General features: G+C 42.1%; 2 protein-coding genes across 3 annotated transcripts; one reads left to right on the forward strand and one right to left on the reverse strand.

Moving 5' to 3' along the window:
* Positions 1-153: 153 nt before the first annotated feature.
* hook1 (hook microtubule-tethering protein 1) lies at positions 154-14272 on the reverse strand. Its single transcript, XM_084011405.1, is given in 24 exon segments — positions 154-1902; positions 2390-2458; positions 2562-2663; positions 3087-3187; positions 3273-3355; positions 3443-3474; positions 3694-3781; positions 4327-4467; positions 4548-4614; positions 4708-4795; positions 5367-5477; positions 5558-5759; positions 6352-6492; positions 6581-6744; positions 7926-7957; positions 7960-7972; positions 8318-8401; positions 9084-9146; positions 9340-9407; positions 9692-9824; positions 10162-10212; positions 11129-11201; positions 11930-12015; positions 14108-14272. Coding segments are annotated over 24 exon segments (2196 nt in total). The 5' UTR covers positions 14153-14272; the 3' UTR covers positions 154-1743.
* On the forward strand, positions 13773-20814 carry LOC311014679 (E3 ubiquitin-protein ligase RNF170). Of its 2 annotated transcripts, XM_084011410.1 has the most exons (7): positions 13773-14034; positions 16854-16951; positions 17340-17439; positions 18167-18272; positions 19222-19295; positions 19477-19587; positions 20077-20814. In XM_084011410.1, exons 2-7 carry the CDS (start codon positions 16923-16925, stop codon positions 20413-20415), a joined length of 759 nt encoding a protein of 252 aa, XP_083867536.1. In that variant the 5' UTR covers positions 13773-14034; positions 16854-16922; the 3' UTR covers positions 20416-20814. The 2 variants fall into 2 exon arrangements, with proteins under 2 accessions (XP_083867536.1, XP_083867537.1); XM_084011411.1 differs by lacking the exon at positions 13773-14034 and having other exon boundaries at positions 16849-16951.
* The last annotated feature ends 3 nt before the right edge of the window (positions 20815-20817 follow it).

The following is a 20817-nucleotide window of genomic DNA, read 5'->3' on the forward strand; positions in this document are numbered from 1 at the left end:
TTTGCTGCTTTATTGTCACACAAAGACGACTAAATGAATAAACATCCGTGTGTCTGAAGGCAGTGAACAGTGTTCAAACGTATATTTATTCCCAACAGCTTAAATCTCCGTGTTTCTCGTCTTCGGGGCCAAACTGAATGAAAAACAAAACTCTTAGAAAAAGAATTTATTTTTATTCATTTCACAAGAAAAACCCAAGGCTTTACATTTCCAGCTCCTTACATTCCTGATAATTCATAAAGCCTTTCTCACTTTTCTTTATTTACACACAGACATGTAACACTACACATGTGGTTTCTGTGCTACGTTTGATTGTACTTCTCATTTTCATGTAAATGACGCCGCTGTTAAATCAGCAATCTACGGGAATCATCCAGGGCAGGAAAAAAAGAAAAGCGGATCCCAAAAAGGGCAAAGCCGTCATAACAGAATGCCTTTCAGTGCTGCTGCAAACAGAGACGAGGCCACCGACAGCCAGTTCACACACTCAAACTAGCGCAGTTTAACGCAGCCAATAACCTACATCATAGTCTAAAGGGCTCCTCAGTCGGGCCTTCTACTGACGCCACATCCAAGATTAAACATCCACCATTAAAAATGTTCAAATCACAATTTTCAGGTGCAACCTGGATCAGAAGCTGGTGTTCGATAGTTTATAGATTTACATTTCTCCAAACCGAATACGATTCAAGATATTCAGTGGATAGAAAGGTTTTCGTTTAGAGCACTCTGTCAGTCGGGAAGTCAAAAAAGAGAAAATACAAGATAAATACAAGAATCCTGGATTCCTTGTGGAGGATTTGTCACTTAATGGAATAACTTCACTGTTTAAAACTCTTTTGACTGTACGAGCGCGACACTTTTTATGTGCAAGTATTTTGAATAGTAGGATTTGGAAGTGGTCCAAAAATATGGATAAATGAGACTATATTATACTGCACTAGTTCTTTTAAACAGATGTTTTCTATAGTTTTACTGTTGTTAAACGCAGCCCCCCCCCCCCAATTACATCAATTCATCAAGACTTTTTTCACAGGGTGAATCACTGATATACATTTGATGGTTCCTTTAATAGGATTTAGAGGGTTTTCACAGCTTTGCTTGATGGGCTCGTTGCATTTTAGGAAAAGAAAAACAAAGAACGTGTGACTGATGTTTGATGCTTGAAAGCAGTTGGTGGCCAGCACCAAATATATTTTCTCAAAAGACGTCCGAAGCGTGTTTTGTCTTTGCGTCAGTCTGCAGGTCGACTACGTTAACTGCATAGTATGATGGTATAGTTTCATTTCTATACATCAGCAATCCTCCTGAAGTTCGTTGGCTTTAGCGTTCAAGTGTTTAAAAAAGGAAAAAAATCACATTCATATAGTAAGGGCTCAAATTCTGATTAATATAGATAAGCGTTCATTTACATTTCTCTTCATTCCTGCTCGTATGATAACAGGATGTAAGCGACCGAAGGCTAAATTGATTGACGTATTCAGCTGCGTCTGTGAAGCAGATTCACGGGACAGAAGGGAAAGGAGTCTACGGGTCGGGACAGTGTGCATAGCTCCAGCTGGTGAGGTGAAAGGTCAGCCGAGAGCCAGCGTGTTGTGGGTCAGTACGCTAAAGTCTCAGGTGGGCCACCCATAAGATTGTGTTGATAAACATCAGCTGAGAGCGGATGTGTTTAAGGTCACTTGAGTGCTCACTGGTGGGTGGGAGTGGATTCAACTGAATTCAAAAAAAGGTGAGACAGGTCTACTTGGAGGTAGTGGCAGGCACGTTGATGGAGAGCGTCCGGCGTGGGGCGTTTGACACTTGGCGCTGCTGGGACAAGAAGGACTGGCCGGGGGACAGCACGGAGGAGGTGCAGCCGCCCAGACGCGACTCGATCGCCAGCTTCTGGAAGTTCAGACTCTGGGGACAAAGGGAGACACATTTGTGAGCTTCGGAATGTAAATCGCATCTCGTCACATGATCTTACCTCCACACATGACCTTTGACCTGCTGTCTGAGTCTGTTAAGTTACTGATGAGCAATTCCTGAATTGGCAGTTTCAAAATACAAGCTTTTAAATGAAATAACAAACTGAATTTAAGTCATATCTCAACCAAACATTCCAAATTGTCTGCTCCCGTTTTTGTTTTATGTATCTATTTACCTTGTCTGTCCTTATTCTGTGAATTGTGTGCTGCTGCCTTGGCCAGGGCTCACTTGTATAAGAGATATCTATCTCAATGTGATTATTCCCTAATAAAGGTAAAATAACGTGGGACTTTTATTGTGAAGAATTCATAGGAACATGTGTTTATATCACTGAATTAGCAGCCGATACTTCCGGCAAAAATAAAGACTTTACAGGGATGACTCATGTTGATCTACCAATGCTTTGGTTATGTCTCACCTTATTATACCACGCAGTGACGATCAGCTTCTCCTCATACTCCCTCAGTTTGGCCTGCTCACACTGACGCTGCAGAGGCAGATCGCACGAGTTAAGTTGGGAAAACGGGTTCTTTCAAAGATGGAAATAAATGCTTTATGTTCACTGTGAACGAGTTAAACGGCACACTAACTTCCAGGTTGAGAAACTGCTTGTCCCGATCTGCTAACTGGTTCCTCAGAGCCTGGATCTCAGCGGTGGCTGGATTTAGCTTTGGATCCAGCGCTCGGATAACCTATAAGCACAAGTTAGTTTCATTTTGAACATGTGACACAAACAACAAGTTAAATGAACAGTAAACATATCTTTAAAAAAACAACAACAACAAAAACTTTAATATATTATGACATAAATAAATAATATAAATGAATATTACATGTCCGAAAAAGAGTACAACTAATTATACAACTTATGATTCTACCCCTTCTTCATAATTCAAACAATTAACCTAATGTTTATCATAAATACAAATCAAGAACAATGTTGTTCAACCCAACTCTCCTCCTGTTGTCAATCAAATACAACTTCAACGTTCAGCTTACCTACACTTCATTAACTGTATACCTCTTAAAAGTTAAGAGTTCATCTCATCACAAAAAAAGGAAAGAAAGGACCATAGTGAAGTCAGATCAAATGATGACATCATCTCTTTACTCACATTGCGAGCTTTCTCCAGGTACATCTTGTACCTCTCTTCCATGGCCCTCATGTCATCGTCCTTCTTCTTCAGAGCAGCCATCAGCTCATCCAGCTTCAGGGCTGGAAAGGCAGTGCAGACATCCAGGTTTGACTGAGCGGTTGTGTATTAATGCAGCGCTGCAGAGAAGGCTACATGCACACTTACACGTCTGAGTGTTGTCGGGCTGAAGGTCCTCCAGCAGCTCCTTCTTCTTCATGATTTCGTCCTGAGCCTCGTTCAGCTGGACCCTGAGGAAACACATGTTGTCTGTTTACCTCCCTCTGCTGGAGAACATTTCACATTTCTCAACTTTTAACAACTTGGAATAACCTTACATGTGTGCATCGAGTTTCCGCTTCAGGTTTGACTGAAAAAAAAAGAAAAAAGAAAAGATTTTAGCACTTCTACACATTTTGGTTAAACTGATAATTGTGCACTGCAAAATAATCAAACAAAATGAGCTCTTAATCAGTTTAACATTTTGAATGAAAACAAACACCACAGTAATTTCCTTAATTCGCCCTAATAAGATTAACTCTGGGGGAAATGTTCACTGTGTGGGCGCCAGCACCGCTGGCACACTCACGTCATCAGGTTTGGACGCCTGACTCTGCAGCGCCCTCTGGAGGTCCTCCACCTGCTGCTGCAGCTCACTGATCCGCTCTCGACTCAATCTGCAGATTGATCACCGTGAAGAAGAGGGAAATGTTAACAATACATTTAAAAAAAAAAAAAAAGGAACACAAAACAAGACTGAGCTTCTTTTTTGCTTTAACCTTTTTTCAGCTCAATCACATCAACCTGTTGCTGACTTACAAAAGGAGATTAAAGCCTCTTTCCCACTGGACAAAAAAACTGATATCTGGCTTTTGTGGCAACAGTTACAACCGACATTAATTCCCAGGACAAATTACTCTGCAATAATCACAGGTATTAATTGGCTCCGATAGGCAGTGATGGAAACATGACATCAGGATGCACTCACTAATTTTCCTATCTGACGCCTGTTGAAGTGAATACATAATTGATAAAAATCAACAGGGATTAGGCCCATTATATTAGTTTATTGACTTTCTGGTCTGACAGGTTGAAAAGGCTGAATAAGTAGCGTATATAACAAAAGAAGTAACAACTGACAACTGACATCAAGCGTGACACACCAGAAAAACACAACATAAAGGAAGGCGTAGTCGGCAGAGAGGGGTGTAACTCCACCAACCTGTTGTCTGTGTCCAGTTCACTGCGAGTCTTGTGTGCTTCCTCCAGCTGGACCTGCAGGGCGGCGATCTTCTCCCTCTCACACTCCTCCTGCTGCACTCTCAGCATCTTGTTCTCATGCTGCAGCCTGATGAACTTTTCTCTGAACAATCACACATACAAGGTCAGCCTCACACCACACTGGAGCAGACATTTAACTTATTCTACGTTGTCGTCTCTTACCTGTACTCAATAGGTATTAACTCAGCGGCCAGGTTATCATGGCTCGGGCTGCTAGGAACAAGAATCCCTACAGGAAGAAAAACAACAGTATGCGTGCTTTAGAATATCAAAGTGATAAAGCAGCGTCATTACTGTCAGAAATGCCTCTCCAGTCACACACCTGCTTGGGAGAGCTGGTGCTGTTGAGCCTGAGTGCATCGCAGCTCTTCATTGATCTCCTTCAGGGAATCTCTCTCGATGATGGTCCTCTAATGGAGGCAAAGCCACTTTATTCATACAGCACATTTCAGCCACCGGGCAATTCAAAGCGCTTTACATAAAACACGAAAGGCATCGAGACGAAGTGCAAAAGAAACGCATAAAAAGGACATTTAAATGCAAGTCAAAACAGACATTAAAGAGAAAAAGAAGAGATCAAGATGATGTCAAGAGATGACCGAAGGATCACGTATCACACGAAACATCCATCATGTCTGGCTCAAGGTAATGTATTTGTGTCAGCCAGAAGGACCAATCAGCTTCCTGTAAGAACTAATGATGAAGAATTGACGACGCAGAGAGGGGTCTGTTCCTTCTGAACAACAATAGCAACTAAACGCTTACCGTACGTGCTGGAATAGCATCAGTTATAACAGACAGAAAGCTCAGTCCGTGACTACACCAAGGTTCCTAGCTTGGTCCGTGGATTTTAATATTCTAAAACTGAATTTGAAACGCTCCTCCTTGGGTCCAAAAACCAACTACCTCAGTTAAAGGGGAAGATGTGTGAAAACAACGGTCCAAATGTTACTAAAAGGTATATTTCAACAGCTTCCTCACCTCTTTCTCCTTCATCACCGTTTCGTGCTTTTCCTCCAACTTCTTCATCTCATAAGCCAGGTTGTCTGCTCGCCGTGACTCCTCAGACAACTTCCTGTGTAGTTCCTGGACCTGACCAACAGCATGTGTAAACACGTAAACAAATTCCGTAATGACATCATATGAACATGTGGACTCTTATCTTCACTGACCTGTCTCTTGTAAGTCTCGAGCTGGGCACGGGCAGCGTTGGCCTTGCGCAGTTCCTCCTCCAAGCTGACCGTGTTGTGCATGTAGGTCATGTTGTTCTCCTCCAGCAGCTTCATCTGCCTCTTCAGATCACCCAGATTCTCCAGTTTACGTTTGTATGTATCCACCGAGGCCTCCAGCATCACCACACGATCCGAGCAGTTCCTACAGCAAACGTATGCAAAAGACACACAGAAATATCCATTTAAAGAAGCCTTCAAAGATTTCCATTCTTTACCGTCTGAGCCCTGGTCTCTCCATTCACCACTAATAGAATTCATTGGTTTTATTATTAAAGCAATTGTACTATTTTACTTTCCGTTTGTGCTCATGCAAGTGGTCGACCTCTCTCAAGGCCAGTAGAGATCAATGTATTGGGACGCCCCCCCCCCCCCCCCCGTCTCAGAGACTGACCTAGCCAATCAGCAGGCAGCTGGCTGCCTGGCTTGATTAAGCTCACCGTGGCCTTCCCAGCTCAAGAGGCTGGTCCATGTGCTCATTCTCTGCCTCTCTTGCTACAGCAGATACCAACTTGCAGAGCTGCTGGCTGGTTTCGCACCTTGATCACCTCCACATTGCTGATCTGCACTCTATTGTTCATTTTAGGGAACACTAGTTCAACAAATTGTTTGGTTTTAAGTAAAACCTTGTGTGGAATCCCTCCTTGACACATTCCTTGAGGCAGTTTGATCAGCGAAATCACAATCTGATCTTCCCTCTCCATGTAACTGAAAGCAAGCAGCTAAACAAATCAAACCTCAGAACGTCCAGTTCATCTTTGAGGGCTCGAGATTCTTCCGCCAGGCTGGTGAGCTCGTCGTTGCGGTTCTGAACCTCGATCAGCTGCTTCTCCAACTCTTCACAGTGGATCCGGTAGTCATCCTTAGCCGCCTCCAGCCTAAAAGACGCAAATGCACAGAAGCGTTAAGACTTCCACAACCAGGTGACCAGGTTGCTGCAGTGCGTTTCAGGGGGACGTGACTCACCTGAAGTTTTCCTCCTGCAGCGCCTCCAACTGTTGCTGCAACTGGCTGTGTTTTCTTCCCGAGGGAGTGCTCGGGTCGTCGAAAGTGTCCAGCTGATTGGCTCTGTCCGTTAGGACGTCATTCTCAGCCAATAAGCTGTTCCGTTCCTCTTGGAGAACAGCCACCTGTCCAGGTACGAGAAGGTTTAGAGTCACTCTCACGGGTGTTACAAGTTAAAGGGATAGTTCAGGTCTTTTAAAGATGGGTTGCATCTGTTTGAAAGAGAAACAGGAGTACTGGCACGGGAGGAAAGAAATGTACTGCTGTTATTTACTATTTTAGACACATTAAAATACTAAATAAATCAGTGTGTATGCTATATTTAGAATGTCACCGTGTTACCTTGCATTCAGACAAACCTCTTCCAGGGATTTGAAACCGTTGTCTATCAAATCTTCAAATCTCCACTGATAAAAACATCATTTTACATTGCTGAACACAGAAATGTTCTACCACTGCCTCGGTTGGTTAGTCTGTGCTATATTGCCATCAGTGAAGAACAATTATTTCATGCAATGCAGCAGAGTCTGAGAGAACGCTCTTCCTCTCACCGCTGTTAAAGCAAACAGTGCAGTTAATCTATGCTGAAAGCAAGCACAGGCATCGTGCACTTTAAGCCAACTTGTTAATACATGGTTGGTTGGTTAGTTTGACTTGTCACCCATCATTTCCCTGATGTGGACTTTTTGCCACCAGACACACTAGACTATAAGTCCAAGATAAACTTGCCATTGTTGAAAAGACTTAAGATCAAAACAACCTGTCGTGTCCAATACACATTCATCTATGACTGGGCTACGTGGTTCATATCAGTATCATAGAAATAACTACTTTTCTGAAACATGTATTTAAAATATTATGTATTACAATGGAAAAAAACATTTCACACATGTGAAATAAATGAGCTTCAGTGGCTCATTTTGTTCAGTTTGCAATCATTAAATTAGACAGGATCGTTTTGTAAAATGCTAACAAGATATGATCATCATTATAATTGTATGAAAAAAACATAATTATTATCTTATATCTTTCACTAAACCGTCTATTCTTGTGAGCTATACTTTAAGTCATGCACAGAATAGATGCATTACAAAAGTAACGGTGTTGCTTTCACCAAAAGAAGATTAAATAAATGTGGATGACAAACAGATGAATTATAAAACGCCACAAAATGAAGAACACACTGCGTGACTCGTCCCGGACAGAATCCTGACGGAGCCGCCTGTTAGCGGAGTTAAAGGAAACACTTGAGCAGCTAGTTTAGACGGGTTTAGTTGGGCCGAATTGTCGGCAGCGTTGGACTTACCTCGCTGCGGCGTGAGATGAGCAAGACGGGCGACAGAACAAATCTATCTGTCGAGAGTCCAGTTGAACAGTGGGTCAGCGCCTGCGCTACGTCTAGTCTGCCTGTACAGTGCTGAGTGAGGCCTTCTGGCAGTGGCAGAGCATGGGCTGGCTGCCACAGTGGGACCGGCAGAGCCCAGACTCTAAGCCCACAGTCCTTCTGCCACAGCAGCTCCAGACAATGGAGCCAAGCATTACAGCGAATTACACAACTCCTGCTGCTTATACTGAACCACAGGCGTGCATGTCTGTGATCTGATCTGAACATCAGCAAACCCACAGAAAGGGCCGACGCTACACAAGCTGTAATGTATATTTTTTTTTGCAGAAAGTGTGTGTAAGCTTTGTATTCACCTGTATGTCCAGCTCTTGACAGCGTTGCGCTAACGCTTCCTTCTCTGCCAGAAGTACAGCGAGATCCTCGAGGGCTTTTTTCAGCTGTGCATGAAGGAAAAGCAGAATTAACACGTTTAGGCCTTTTAAAAAAATCCTCCTTTAACCTTCACCTCCTCTTCATGGATGGCCATGTTACACAGGATTCATCCTGCAGTCCCTCTGCATGTTCAGATTAATGTCACTGAGACATAGATAGACCTATGCTACTGATGTTGCATCAATGTGGGTGATGGTGACCTATATAATTAGGTTCTTTTAAAGTACATGTACATCCAAATGTACATAGCATGTTTTTGTGTCATCAAGTTAGTGTGATTTCTCACTGCAAAGTGCTGCGTCATCTGTATTTATACCATTTCAACCCCTCGCTGCCTCTCACACTCAACATTTACCAGGTGACGTCAGTCAAGTCCCTGAGGGTTCAGGGTTTACGGCCTGAGGGGGGACCTTGGGATCTGGCCCGGATCTACTGGCCTATCTGTTTCATTTTATAATAAATTGGCTTTTTGACTGCTGGTTGGACACAATTTCAAATCTAATGATGATTTATAGACCAAATACTTAACAGAGAAAACAATCAGCGCATTTATTTTAGAATGCTATTTACTTTTTAATGGTTTTAGCTATAATTACAATAAATAGTGTGGATTTTTTAATATTCCCTTAGAGAATTAGACAGCAGCGAGTATAAGAAGATCATCTAGTTGGTTGTTACAACACTGACCTGCTGTTCCAGGTCCCCCGACAGTTCTGCTCCAAACGGGGCCACGGTCTCTTTACTCAAGAGCTGGAGAGGAAAGATGTAACTGGGTTTATGGATCACACAGACTTGTTAGAATAGCTGCAGAGAACACAAGCGTATCCTCCCCGAACAACTGCTGCTGCTGCTGAGACACTTAAGTTACTCAAAAATGTACAACTGCTCAACCATGCCTCTGGATATCTAATGTGAGAGATGCTTGGTATCGAGATGGACTGACCTCCTGGATGGCTGTCATGACAACATGCTGCACAGACTCCTCCAAGGTCATGATGATCTGAATGTATTCTGTGGATAAAATGAGAGAGATTCATCAACTCCACACACTGTTTATACTGTTTTTCTGCACTTGTGCCCCACTTCCATCTGTAACACAGCCGTCATTGATTTCCCAGCCAGGCCGCCTGCTGGGCTCTGCCTTTGTCAGAGACTTGGCAGGGCAATAATCAAACATTGTTCGGCTGAATCTAACAGGATGTTGATGGAATCATTTTCCTTCTCCCCGTCTACACTTGCAGCATGCGTACACTTTTAAATATCAGTTTGAGTGTGACGGAGAAGCAGCCGTATACCTTGTTTATGCTCACATCGGACAGCGCAGCCCAATATGAGCTGCAGCAGCCTCCCCAGCTCCACGGGGTCTGCATGCTCCGCCACCAGGGCCAGATCTGGCAAGCGGAAGTCTGAGATTTCCTGGGCTAAGACCTGATAGCACAGAGACAGAGAACGGTGAAGTGACACTGCACTGATTTCAAGAGCTCAACCTGGAAACAACCGGGGTAGTGCTATCGATGAGAGGACCGATTAATAATAGTGAATGCCACGTGTTGATTTGGCCAAGTGGATGTAAAATATTGTGTTGTGTACTAGGCTTGATGCTTGTTTTGACCTGCGCCCGCACAGACAGCTCCTGGGGCTTGTTGCTATGTAAACAGTGCACACTGCAACTCCCACTACACCTGAATGAACACGCAAGAGTTTCGCACACAGCAGGCGTTTCAACATTGCAAACACAAAGAGGATATTGTGCACATGAACCTACCTCATAATAATAATCAACCACCATCTGAAGGACCTTCTTCAGGTTGTTCATCTGGAAATCACACACACGGTTGGAAAGTGTTACGGACTTAGTTTACAGTCAAAAGTGGGACCAAACCAAGATTTACCTTAAGCATAATTTGTTTTTATGTTCATGCCATGACAGAATCAAGCCTTTTCAAATGTACACCAGTGAACCCTTTTCACAGCAGACATTTTGATATTAAATGTGCTAAATTTGATAGTAAAAGCATTATTATAGCAGCTATTTGCTATGTACATACAGTAAAGTCTATCTGAGAAGACAAAAGGTCACACCGTGTTGTGTTGTGTTGTAATGTGAGCTTCTCTGTGCTTTGTTTACATAGCTGGGCTGGCCACGTTTTCATGTAAGTGCATCCCTTTGGCATGTATATCGTATTGAGAAGTTTTAATGTTGGTTCTTTTCTATTCTTGTGCCCCACAATAGATTCAAGTAAAGTGCCTGAATGGCATTCAGGCACCATTTATTTATTGTTATTTATTCAAATATCAGATAGGCCTATTGTCACCCGTCTCTGAGTGACACCAGATATCAGTATCGCTGCGTCTTTTAGTTACACCTGCAGGTTTCCTACTGGGGCACTTTAAAACGTCTTGAGTGAAAAGGGTCTATCAGGGAGGAAAACAGTCACAGCCAAACAGAGGGCTGGAAAATGGCATGCATTTTCTAAATTAAATGAAGCAGAGCTGACATATTTGGACAAACATACATGTAAACATTTCACCAGAGGAGCCAGAGTGCAGGCTAAGCCAGGAGCAGCACCCCCGGGCAGGCAAGAGGTCAGAGTCAAGGACAGTTCGGCAGGGTTGAAGCAAACACAGGATTTAGCACATGGAGGGGGCAGGGGTGGGGGGGTCAGCAAAAATATGAAGAAAACAGTCAGAAAGGACGGATATGGAGTGAGGAAGACTGCGCTGCTCTGTACCTTCAGTCTCCAGTTATCATCAACATCCGCTTTGATACGACCGAGCCATCCTTCGCTGAACCACGCCGGGTCTCTGCAGCAACACAGAGGGAAACAAGTCAATTAGTGTCATATCACAACAAAAGTTATCCCAGGACACTTAACACATGGAGCAAGACTAAAACATGCTTGTGATTTCCAGAGTCAATGAATTTAAAAGTCCCAACATCCCTATATTTACCCTTAAATTCGACTAACACAGCTGAAAAAGGGATTGCCCACCAAAACCAGAAATGAGCCAGGAATTAATCATCCAATAGCATGTAAGTGTATGCGTTTTAATGTGGAACCAGGACTCTTCATTATTTGCGACTGAGTGACAAAATCCTCCAACACTCCATGTGAATTATTTGAGCTGGAGATCCTTCCCAGCTCCAGTGCTACAAAACCAAATAAATACTGCATGGGTGTTTTTTCTGCAGGTGATGATGTAATGAGTGAGCCGTCGTCTTTCTCGTCTCTGTTTAGAGTTGCACATGCACAGTAACCGATCAGGAAGGGAGTACAGATCAGGTTGCAAGTGATTGATTTCAGTATCAGCGCAGACACGTGTAGTCTCCCGTACTTGTCGATACTCAATCAGGCACTTAAGGCTGTATCGGCCGCATTCCCAATGCTGGTATGGGTACTTAAAAACTCTAATTTGAGACAAACTAGTCTGGCTGTGAGTAAATAATGCATCTGTCGAGTAGCTGGATATCGTGATTAATAGGGCAGACCTGGACAACCATCAGTATGTTGTATTTCTGTGTGTTCTCTCACATTTGATGCAGCGCCTGTGACATTGCCGCTCCAGAGGTCAGCTCCTCCACTGTTCTGCAGGGTGCAGGAGTGTTGAAGGTCTGCAGCTGAGACGCACAAAACACACGATGAGAACTTTCCAAGATTCCATGGACAATAAAAACCTTGTTAGAGAGGCAGTGACGTGCCGAAGCACACTGCATACTTGTGCTAAGATGGTGTACCTCCATTCAAACCACTAAGAAGAAGAATTATTTTTTTTCATAAATAATGGAGAGAGGTCATAGGGTGTGTCCTCCATGGGACCTTATTTTGGAAAAAGTCATGGTAGTCGCTGGCAAAATAAAAATGTTTTTGATCCTGTTGAAAATTTTAGTCGAAAATGAGATACATAACATTGACAGTGAGCACTAAAATCAAGTCCACTGTCCGAGATGACTTTTAAAGTTATGTGGTAGAATATAAGTTAATTTGAGTTCAATTTTGGGGGTACTTACAACTGGTACTTTATATGAATATTTCCATGTTATGCTACTTTATATATTGCTACTCAAATACTGTAATGGCAATTTTTGTATTTTTTACTCCTCCACATTTATTTTACATTTTTAGTGACTTTGGAGATTCAGAAATACTATTTCTACTACTACTACTACTACTACTACTTATACTAATAATAATAATAATATAAACTAATATGTTTCTATTGTTATAGGCTAAGCTATCCAGCTACAAGTAGCTACTGTATGTACTTCAACCCAAGTAGGATTTTAAATGCCATATTTTCTTAATTGTAGCAGAGTATTTTTACATGGTGGTTTTGCTGTCGTTACCAAAGACAAAGATCTGATTACAACCTACAACACTGTTGGGAACTTTTTGTTCCCTGGCTGGACACAAGGATTTTTTTTTTTGCAACTAAACCCTTGGGCCTCATTTGGGACCTTTTTTTATTTTTCAATGATTTAGGCTGTGTTGGCATGATTTTATTCTTATGTTTTTTTCGAAGTTTGGAAGTTTTACCTCAGCTCCAATAATAAGTTAATAAAATGTGAAGCCAAATTCCCCCCATTGAACTTTTGATCCCACGGCCATTCCGGCATAAAATCATGTGCTCCATTATATCAGGCTTTCAATCTAGAGCTGGTGTTGAAATGGTAGTTTTTACAATTGAGTCACTCCCAAATACATGCTAATTTCCTGCACACACACAAAAAAAGCTTTTTTTCTCTGAAAAAAAAATGGTATAATGTAAACAATCTGGCATGAAATGGTTAGAATTCTGAATAATAAAGTTAGAATAATAATAATTCATAGGACTTATATAGCGCTTTTTGGGGTATTTAAAGACACCTTACATTAGATACAAACAAATACAGAATATAAAAATAAAAAACTCAGACATTTATTAATTTGTGGTGATATTGGTTAAAGAATGTAACTCTAGTAAAGTGGGATAATAATAATAATAATAATAATAATAACAATAACAATAACAATAATAATATACAGTGTTATTTTAAAAGTGAGGCACAAGGGCTTAATCTAACCTCTTACTTAGCTGGTTGTACGACAGCAACACTGTTAATCAACAAGGTAACTGACGTGGCCACAGGATTTAGAGGTCGGATGAACCTGACTCGAGATCTAATTAGATCTAATTAGCCTATTATTATGATGATGATCGAGCTGCCAAACGTCGGTTAACACCCGTGAAGAGGAGAAACAGGTGCAGCAACTCTAGCTAACTGAACGTTAGCTTCATAACGTGAACCAGGTAGCGACATTGCGCAAATATCTCCTGGTTAATTGGATTAGCGCTCTACATCCGACGAGGACTGACCTGAAGTGTTTGTATTTGTACCTTTTAAAAAGTACCCAACTTTGTATTGATTACCCTGCTTGCTCAACGTTAGCTAAGGGTTGACCGTTAACGTTTACACGTCACACCGGGTGGACCGACTCCGTTGCTAAGGAGACTCTGCCTGTTAAATGAATGACTTGAAGCTAATATCCGCGCTAACGACGTTGCTGCTGGACTAACTGACGACCAATTGCTCTGATTCAGACGTTTCCCGACTTCCTCTCGGCCGGTCAATAGTTTTTCCCGCAACACCTTCGAACAGGTAAACCAAGAACACAACCATGGTTTCCTTGAGTCAGGCGACACATAACGCTTAAAAAAAGAGAAACACTCACCCATATTACAAGGCTATCCGTCAGTGCCGTTTTATTCTCGTCCATTTGTTCCTGTTTTAGCTTAAAGCTAAAGTGTTTTCCTCCACCTGCCAGCGACGCTCTTCCGCTCCTTTCCTCTGCATTTGACCTCACCTGCTGCCGAGAGGTAAACGAGCTCTCCCTAACGACAAATGCGTACACTAGAGAGCCGTGACGGCCACTCCGCCATTATAATGATGTAAGTACGTACGCGAATGGCGCGGCTTCTTAGTTCGTTGGCGTTTACTCGCTCGCTGGCGCGAGTCGTGATTGGTTGAGATGACGCGTTTTTTAGCTACAGGTCCAATCAGCGTTGAGATCTTGGAAAATTGACGGCTGTTGAACCAATCAGTGAGCGTAATCTACGATTGACATACGCCCTCCATTAAAGGGCCAAAATCAAAACATTTCTCAACATTTTCTGTACTTATTATCAAACTGCTTCTCCTTTTTATATATATATATATATATATATATATATATATATATATATATATATATATATATATATATATATATATAGAGAGAGAGAGAGAGAGAGAATGTAAACCATTTCTCTCTCAAACAATAAAACCTCCTCTCATTATCCATTTCTGCATCTCAAGTGAGGGTGTGTGTGTAATTCTAATTCAAAGGCTGCGGACAGCTTCCAGTCACTCCGAGATAACAAACAAGTCAGAAGAGGAAATGTGTCACATTCAGCTTTATGATATATTTTACTCAACCTTGGTTGACTTTATCACCAAGTGTTTCCCACTCTTTAGGGCAGACAGCTAAGTGAACATTGTTGATATGTCTCACACACACACAGACACACACACACACACACACACACACACACACACACACACACACACACACAAACACACACACACCGGAAATCAGTGCATGACCTGACACTGGACTTTACCCATGTGGCATTATTTATTTTTTTTACGGTCAGTGGGTGAGCACCTCTGTTTTATCTCCTGGTCTCTCCCCCAACGAGACCCTGACCCTCACTGACCCATTGTTGCTATTTTTAGATGAACCCAAACCACAGGGCATTTCTGCAACGGCTGCCAGGGTGAATTATGTGAAGATAGTCACATCTTCACTCGCAGTCAGACGCAGTAACAGAGAGGGTTTTTTTTTTTTTTCATGCACTGGTAGATTTTAAGCTATTGGGATATTTTGTCATTTTTCCAGACTGGTGGAAAGAAAACATCCAAAATACACTGACTTCTCCTAAATGAATGCAAAGTTAGTATTACATAATGCCTCATTTGCATATTTAAACATAATACAAACTTTTTTTCTTACTGTAAGTAATCAACGGAGAAGTTTCATGGTGATGTTTATACGTCAGCTATTTACTCATTCTTGCAAAATGTATGAAATTTAAAAATCTATATATCTTTAAAGGCCGTTGTTTCCTTCTTTTGACAAATGTACTTATTGTAAGTCGCTTTGGACAAAAGCGTCTGCTAAATGACCTAAATGTAAATGTAAATGTAAATGTTTTCTCAGATTCTGTGCCAGAAAATTTCCACTTCAGTGTGTGCCAACTTCAAGTTTAAGTTTATTCCTATCGATAGTCATAAAGCCGTGAGAAGAAACAAAAAATGTTCATGGTTGTTGACAGTATTTTCTGATAAAAAGAAAGAGACATACAAACTTCCCTCTGTAAAAAACAAACTGAAACAAGACTTTTGAACCTGACGTCGTCCGAGGTTCAGATTTATGTCCTGGAAATGGATGCAAATAAGCTCATATTTGATAAGATAATGCAACCATTTGCATATTTAAACAAACATTGTCAGAAAAGTTGTAATATAAAAAACAACACATGCAATTATTTGAATGGTGATCTATTAGTAAAAATGTTTCACTTTTATTGCATTTTGAGTCTTTTGGCCAACAGTACTTTATATTAACACGAATAAAAAAAAGGTACAGAATGAGAATAGTTGAGAAACGCAGGAATCTTTCCTATAGAACAGAGGTCTTCAACGTTTTTCAGACCAAGGACCCCAAAACCTATAGTGACCCGGTGGAGGGACCCCCTATTACATATCATATAAAACTGTGTTGCTTACCAGGCCTTTAATAATGTGCAGCCATAGTGACATGTATAACAGCACGTATTACATATTATTATGTAATGATGTATGTTTACGATGCTAAGCCAATAAAATAATACTTTTTTATATAAAAAAAATCTATATTGGCATTTCACAAATTCACGACACAACATTTACCAAATAGAACAATTTCATTTTTGAAAGAAATACAGTTTGGAATCCAATCGCTTCGGGGACCCCAGCAGTAACCAGAGATCTCTGCTATAGAGGACCTATGAGAGGCTGACCCTTAGTGTAGTATGGTGTTAATGTCAGGGACACTTGCATCTATTTCACAACCGATAGTTTAGTGTCAGAGTGGGATTATGTGAAGCGGAGCTGTTGGAAGAGTAAACTTTGGGTAAATGATTGGCGAGGTCAGATCTAACCTACTTAAACACAGCGCGGCTTTCATCTGGCCCGACATCATGTGACCCATAAATAGTTTGCCCTTCTTTTATTTATTTTTTGTAAGACCTAATGATTCTAAAGCTTGAACAAAGTTATCACAGTCTTAAGTTTCATAAGCTTCATTGATTAGTGCTCCCAGCGAGACTCAAGAGAACAGCTGATATTGGAGGATGTAGTTGATCATTAACAAGCAACTCCAATTTATTTTTCAACAGTGATGCTGTCAGGCAGCACTTCACTTCCTTCTGGGAGACGGTGACGACCTGTCGGCTTCCAGCTCGGCCATGAACCCGCACCACGGCTCTCCGTCCAGGTGAGTCTCCTCATAGTGGACCTTGAAGGATTTAGATTCCTATTTCTAAGATCACAAGTGGGGTTCTGTGCTGGTCTGAGATCATTTGGGTTCTGGATCTAGTGGGTCTGTCATCCACACAGAGCAAATCACAGAGATCATGTGACGTATGACATATTAATGAGGATAAAATGCAGATTGTGATGCCAAATGTTTACATCATTTACATCATTTCTTCTTCCACTGAGAGTTTAAACTCTCCGATTGAATTCAGTGTTTAAAAGCTATGCAACACAGCATGTAATCCATGGAAGCGCCGCGTGAGGAAACATCAGCATCTGTCATCCACAGAGTAGAAAAGAGCCGAGTCGAATCTATCTTATCTCCGGGTTGTTCATTTTGTTGTCAGTATCTCGTCACGAGCAGACGTGGAGGATTCAAGGCAAGCTGTGACACGCCAGGACCACCTCGGGTCACCCAGGTCTCCGACGTCAATGAGCCGCCACAAGGTGAGTTTCTCACTCACACACACACACACACACACACACACACACACACACACACACACACACACACACACACACACACACATGCGGCTGCACGGTAAACAACATCATAATTGGCTGATGATTATTATTGCTTTTATTATTGGGTCACAGTTGCTTTAATACCCATAATGAACAATGGGCGTGACATAGCACGCACGTTGCAAATAGTCATCATCAAATAGCAGTAAGAAATGACATCATATTTTATATATTAATGGTATATGAAGGAAAATACCAGTTTGTGTATATATACACACAAAATATATACACCCCCATAGTTTTATAGTACTCTATAAAGGCTTTAAGGAATATTAGAAGCACACTTGATATTCAGTACAGAAGTCTGCTGCATAGGCATGTATACACACACACACACACACACACACACACACACACACACCGCCCATAAAATTGGAATAATTTGCAAATGTCTTGTCTTTGATTGTGCCATAAGATTGTCACGCATGAATTAACCTCTACTGGGTTATTGTGACGTCATGGAATCATTGCACCAAGTGATGACTGATGCATTTAGATAGAATTAACAGAGGATTGTGTCTGAAAACAGCACATTCCAACTTGATGGGCGACAGCGTGTATACTCTATGTTTTATATTCTATATTATATACTAATACACCTCTCTCCTGCCTCTGACTCCGTCTCGTTTCCTCCGCGTGCCTGCCTCAGGACTCCACACAGTCGTGTCCCTCCACCAGCGCGGACTGGCTTTGCCCGGTCTGCCTGCAGACGGCCAGCTTCCCGGTCCAGACCAACTGCGGCCATCTGTTCTGCGGTACGAGGCTTCTTCTCCTTCACTCCGCCTGCGACTCACCTGTTGCTTCACACGCTTGTTGTCCCCTTTTTTCTCCACCGGTTGGCTGAGCGCCGTGTAGCGTCGGTGCATCTTGGCGCCGTCTGTTCTTTCAATAATTAACCGTTGCCATGGTTTCATCCCACCCGCGCCTCGCATCTGGCAGCTTCACTCAAACAGCTGTAAAGTTGACCTTTCAGATTCACAGGTGTTCATCTGCATCACCGTCACAACGTGTTGAATCGGGTCAAACTGATCAACTCAGGCATTACACCGCTATGGAGGATGAATATTTAAATATGAAATATGTATATTCTATATGGCACAGATGTTGACACCAGTTTTACCTCGATATAATAGATAAGATATTTATATGACCATAACACACTGCAGACTCCAGGTCAGTGTGACTGCCCCACTTCCACACTTTAACACGTGTGTCTGTTATCATTAACAGTGAGTCAACTTATAACCTTTTTTTTTATAAATGTCTTTTTTCAAGTAACGTATTTTATGAATATCTCATATTAGATTCAATGCATAATGATTAGAAGTACAGAACACCTGATAAACTGTATAATTAACCCAAAACATGATTTATTTTTGCATCAGAGATGAGTTTTCCTGTTATTTTTCTAACTTTTAATAATTCTCTGTATTATGTTTATTCCTAACTATGATAATGAGCTTCTTTTTGTTGTTGTTTCTTCTCCTTGATGCTTGGCCGTTGTCCTTTTAGCTCTTTGTTGTTGTTTTTTAAACTGCATGCCTCTCTAATGAGGACGAGGCTGTCAAGCACACAGAGGAGGCTCTCTGAACTCGTGTTGTGTTTCTATCTGAAATAATCATCCAAACTTAAAATGAGAATCATTTCACAAAGTTGGCCGCATGTGTTCGGTTGTTTGAAGTGCTGGTGTGTTTGATTGTGCAGCTCCCTGTCTGATGGCTTACTGGAGACACGGGTCCTGGTTGGATGCCATCAGCTGCCCTCTCTGCAGACAGAAGGTCAGTACACATGTACACTAACAGCCAGCAGAAATGAGACTTTTTACTTCAGAGCCTGTACTTTCTCCACTTTTACTTTGGTCGAAGTAGAATTGCTCTATACTCACGTCTTTTTTTTTAATGTTGTACTTCTACTTGAGTCCAGAATGTCTGTATTTTGACACCTCTGCTAATGTTCCAGGTCAGTGAACTGTGTAACCTGTTTAACGAGAGTCGATCTGACCGTCAGTCGAAGGAAGTTCTCGGGGAAATCACAGACTACAACAAGCGTTATTCTGGAGCCCCGCGGAGGGTCAGTAGTACTCTAGTCTCTACTAGTCTTTCCACAGTAGTTTTCCAGGTTCTCTGCCCACCTGAGTCTGTATCAGGTGGTGCAACTTTCTGACATCAGACACCGTGGGAACGGTTCCCTCTGATAATAGGTTTGGTAACAGGAACACCACTTATGCAACCCAGAGGATTCATTGTCCGATACAAGCAGCATAGCTCTCCTCCTCTCCCTTAGAAATACGTACACGACTCATTTACCCCCTCCAACGTTTTCATTTGTTTTAGATTCCACAATTTATTACAGGGAATCCATTAAAAATAGACACTATATTAGATCATGAGGAATATATTAAATATACACTCAGATAATAGAAACTTGTTCTAAGACCAAACACTACAGCATTACTTTGAGGTAAAATGGTATTTATTTTCAGCATAAATGTGCTTCTCTTTAAATATGATGTCATGTTTGAATATTCATATCTAGAACCGTTCTCTGACCCCCCTCTAGGTGGCGGACTACCTATGTGACGCCACTCTTCTCCTGCAGCTACTGGCCCGGGGCCTGGGCACCATGGGAGGCCTGGTGTGGTTGTTTTTCTTCCGGGTGGCCCTTTGCTGCGTGGGGACCGTGGTGTCCATCTCCAGCCCTCCTCTGGACCCTTCCTCGTCAAACCCCCTGGGAACGGATCCCTCTCTGTGTGGGCTGCTGGGGGTCCTGGATGACCTGGTGGTGGTCATCCTGCTGCTCATCTGCGTCATCAACATCAACCAGCAGATAGAGCCGGAGGGAGGAGGACGCTCTGCGAATGCAGCCACCTCACAAGGAGTGATGGGGGATTCTCTGTAGACTGTAGGGCTCTCAGTACAAGCCGTCATGAGCTTTGTTCCCCTTCCTTTTGGCTGAAGCCGGTTGGATTATTGGACGTGAATATTGACGACGGCTCAGCGTGACAGTCGTCTCAGACTGTGGACCCGACACTTCGGGCCTATTGTCAAGTGTTTACAGAGCCTCTGTAAGAGTGCTATCTAAAATACCATGTCATGCAGCGTTCGGCTGTGGTTACACGTTCTCCTTCCTTACGTTCCCTGAGGATCGGAGTGTTTGGTTGGGAGCTACATTTCCAGTTTAGATTGTAATTTCATCCTTTATATTTTAATAATCATCAATATTTTGTACCCAGATTTTTTTTGTTTTTTATTTTTAACTTGGCAGCAAATGTCTCTACGTTGGTTTCAGCGAGCTCTCGTG

Source organism: Eutrigla gurnardus (genome assembly GCF_963514095.1).
Source record: "Eutrigla gurnardus genome assembly, chromosome: 6".
Lineage (NCBI taxonomy): Eukaryota > Metazoa > Chordata > Actinopteri > Perciformes > Triglidae > Eutrigla > Eutrigla gurnardus.

What these genes read in the sequence shown, in the direction of transcription:
- LOC311014679 (XM_084011410.1), top strand. Translation starts at nt 16,923, where the DNA reads ATGAACCCGCACCACGGCTCTCCGTCCAG. An exon ending in CACCACGGCTCTCCGTCCAG is followed by an intron (nt 16,952 to 17,339) that starts GTGAGTCTCCTC and finishes TTTTGTTGTCAG; the next exon opens with TATCTCGTCACGAGCAGACG. An exon ending in ATTCTGGAGCCCCGCGGAGG is followed by an intron (nt 19,588 to 20,076) that starts GTCAGTAGTACT and finishes ACCCCCCTCTAG; the next exon opens with GTGGCGGACTACCTATGTGA.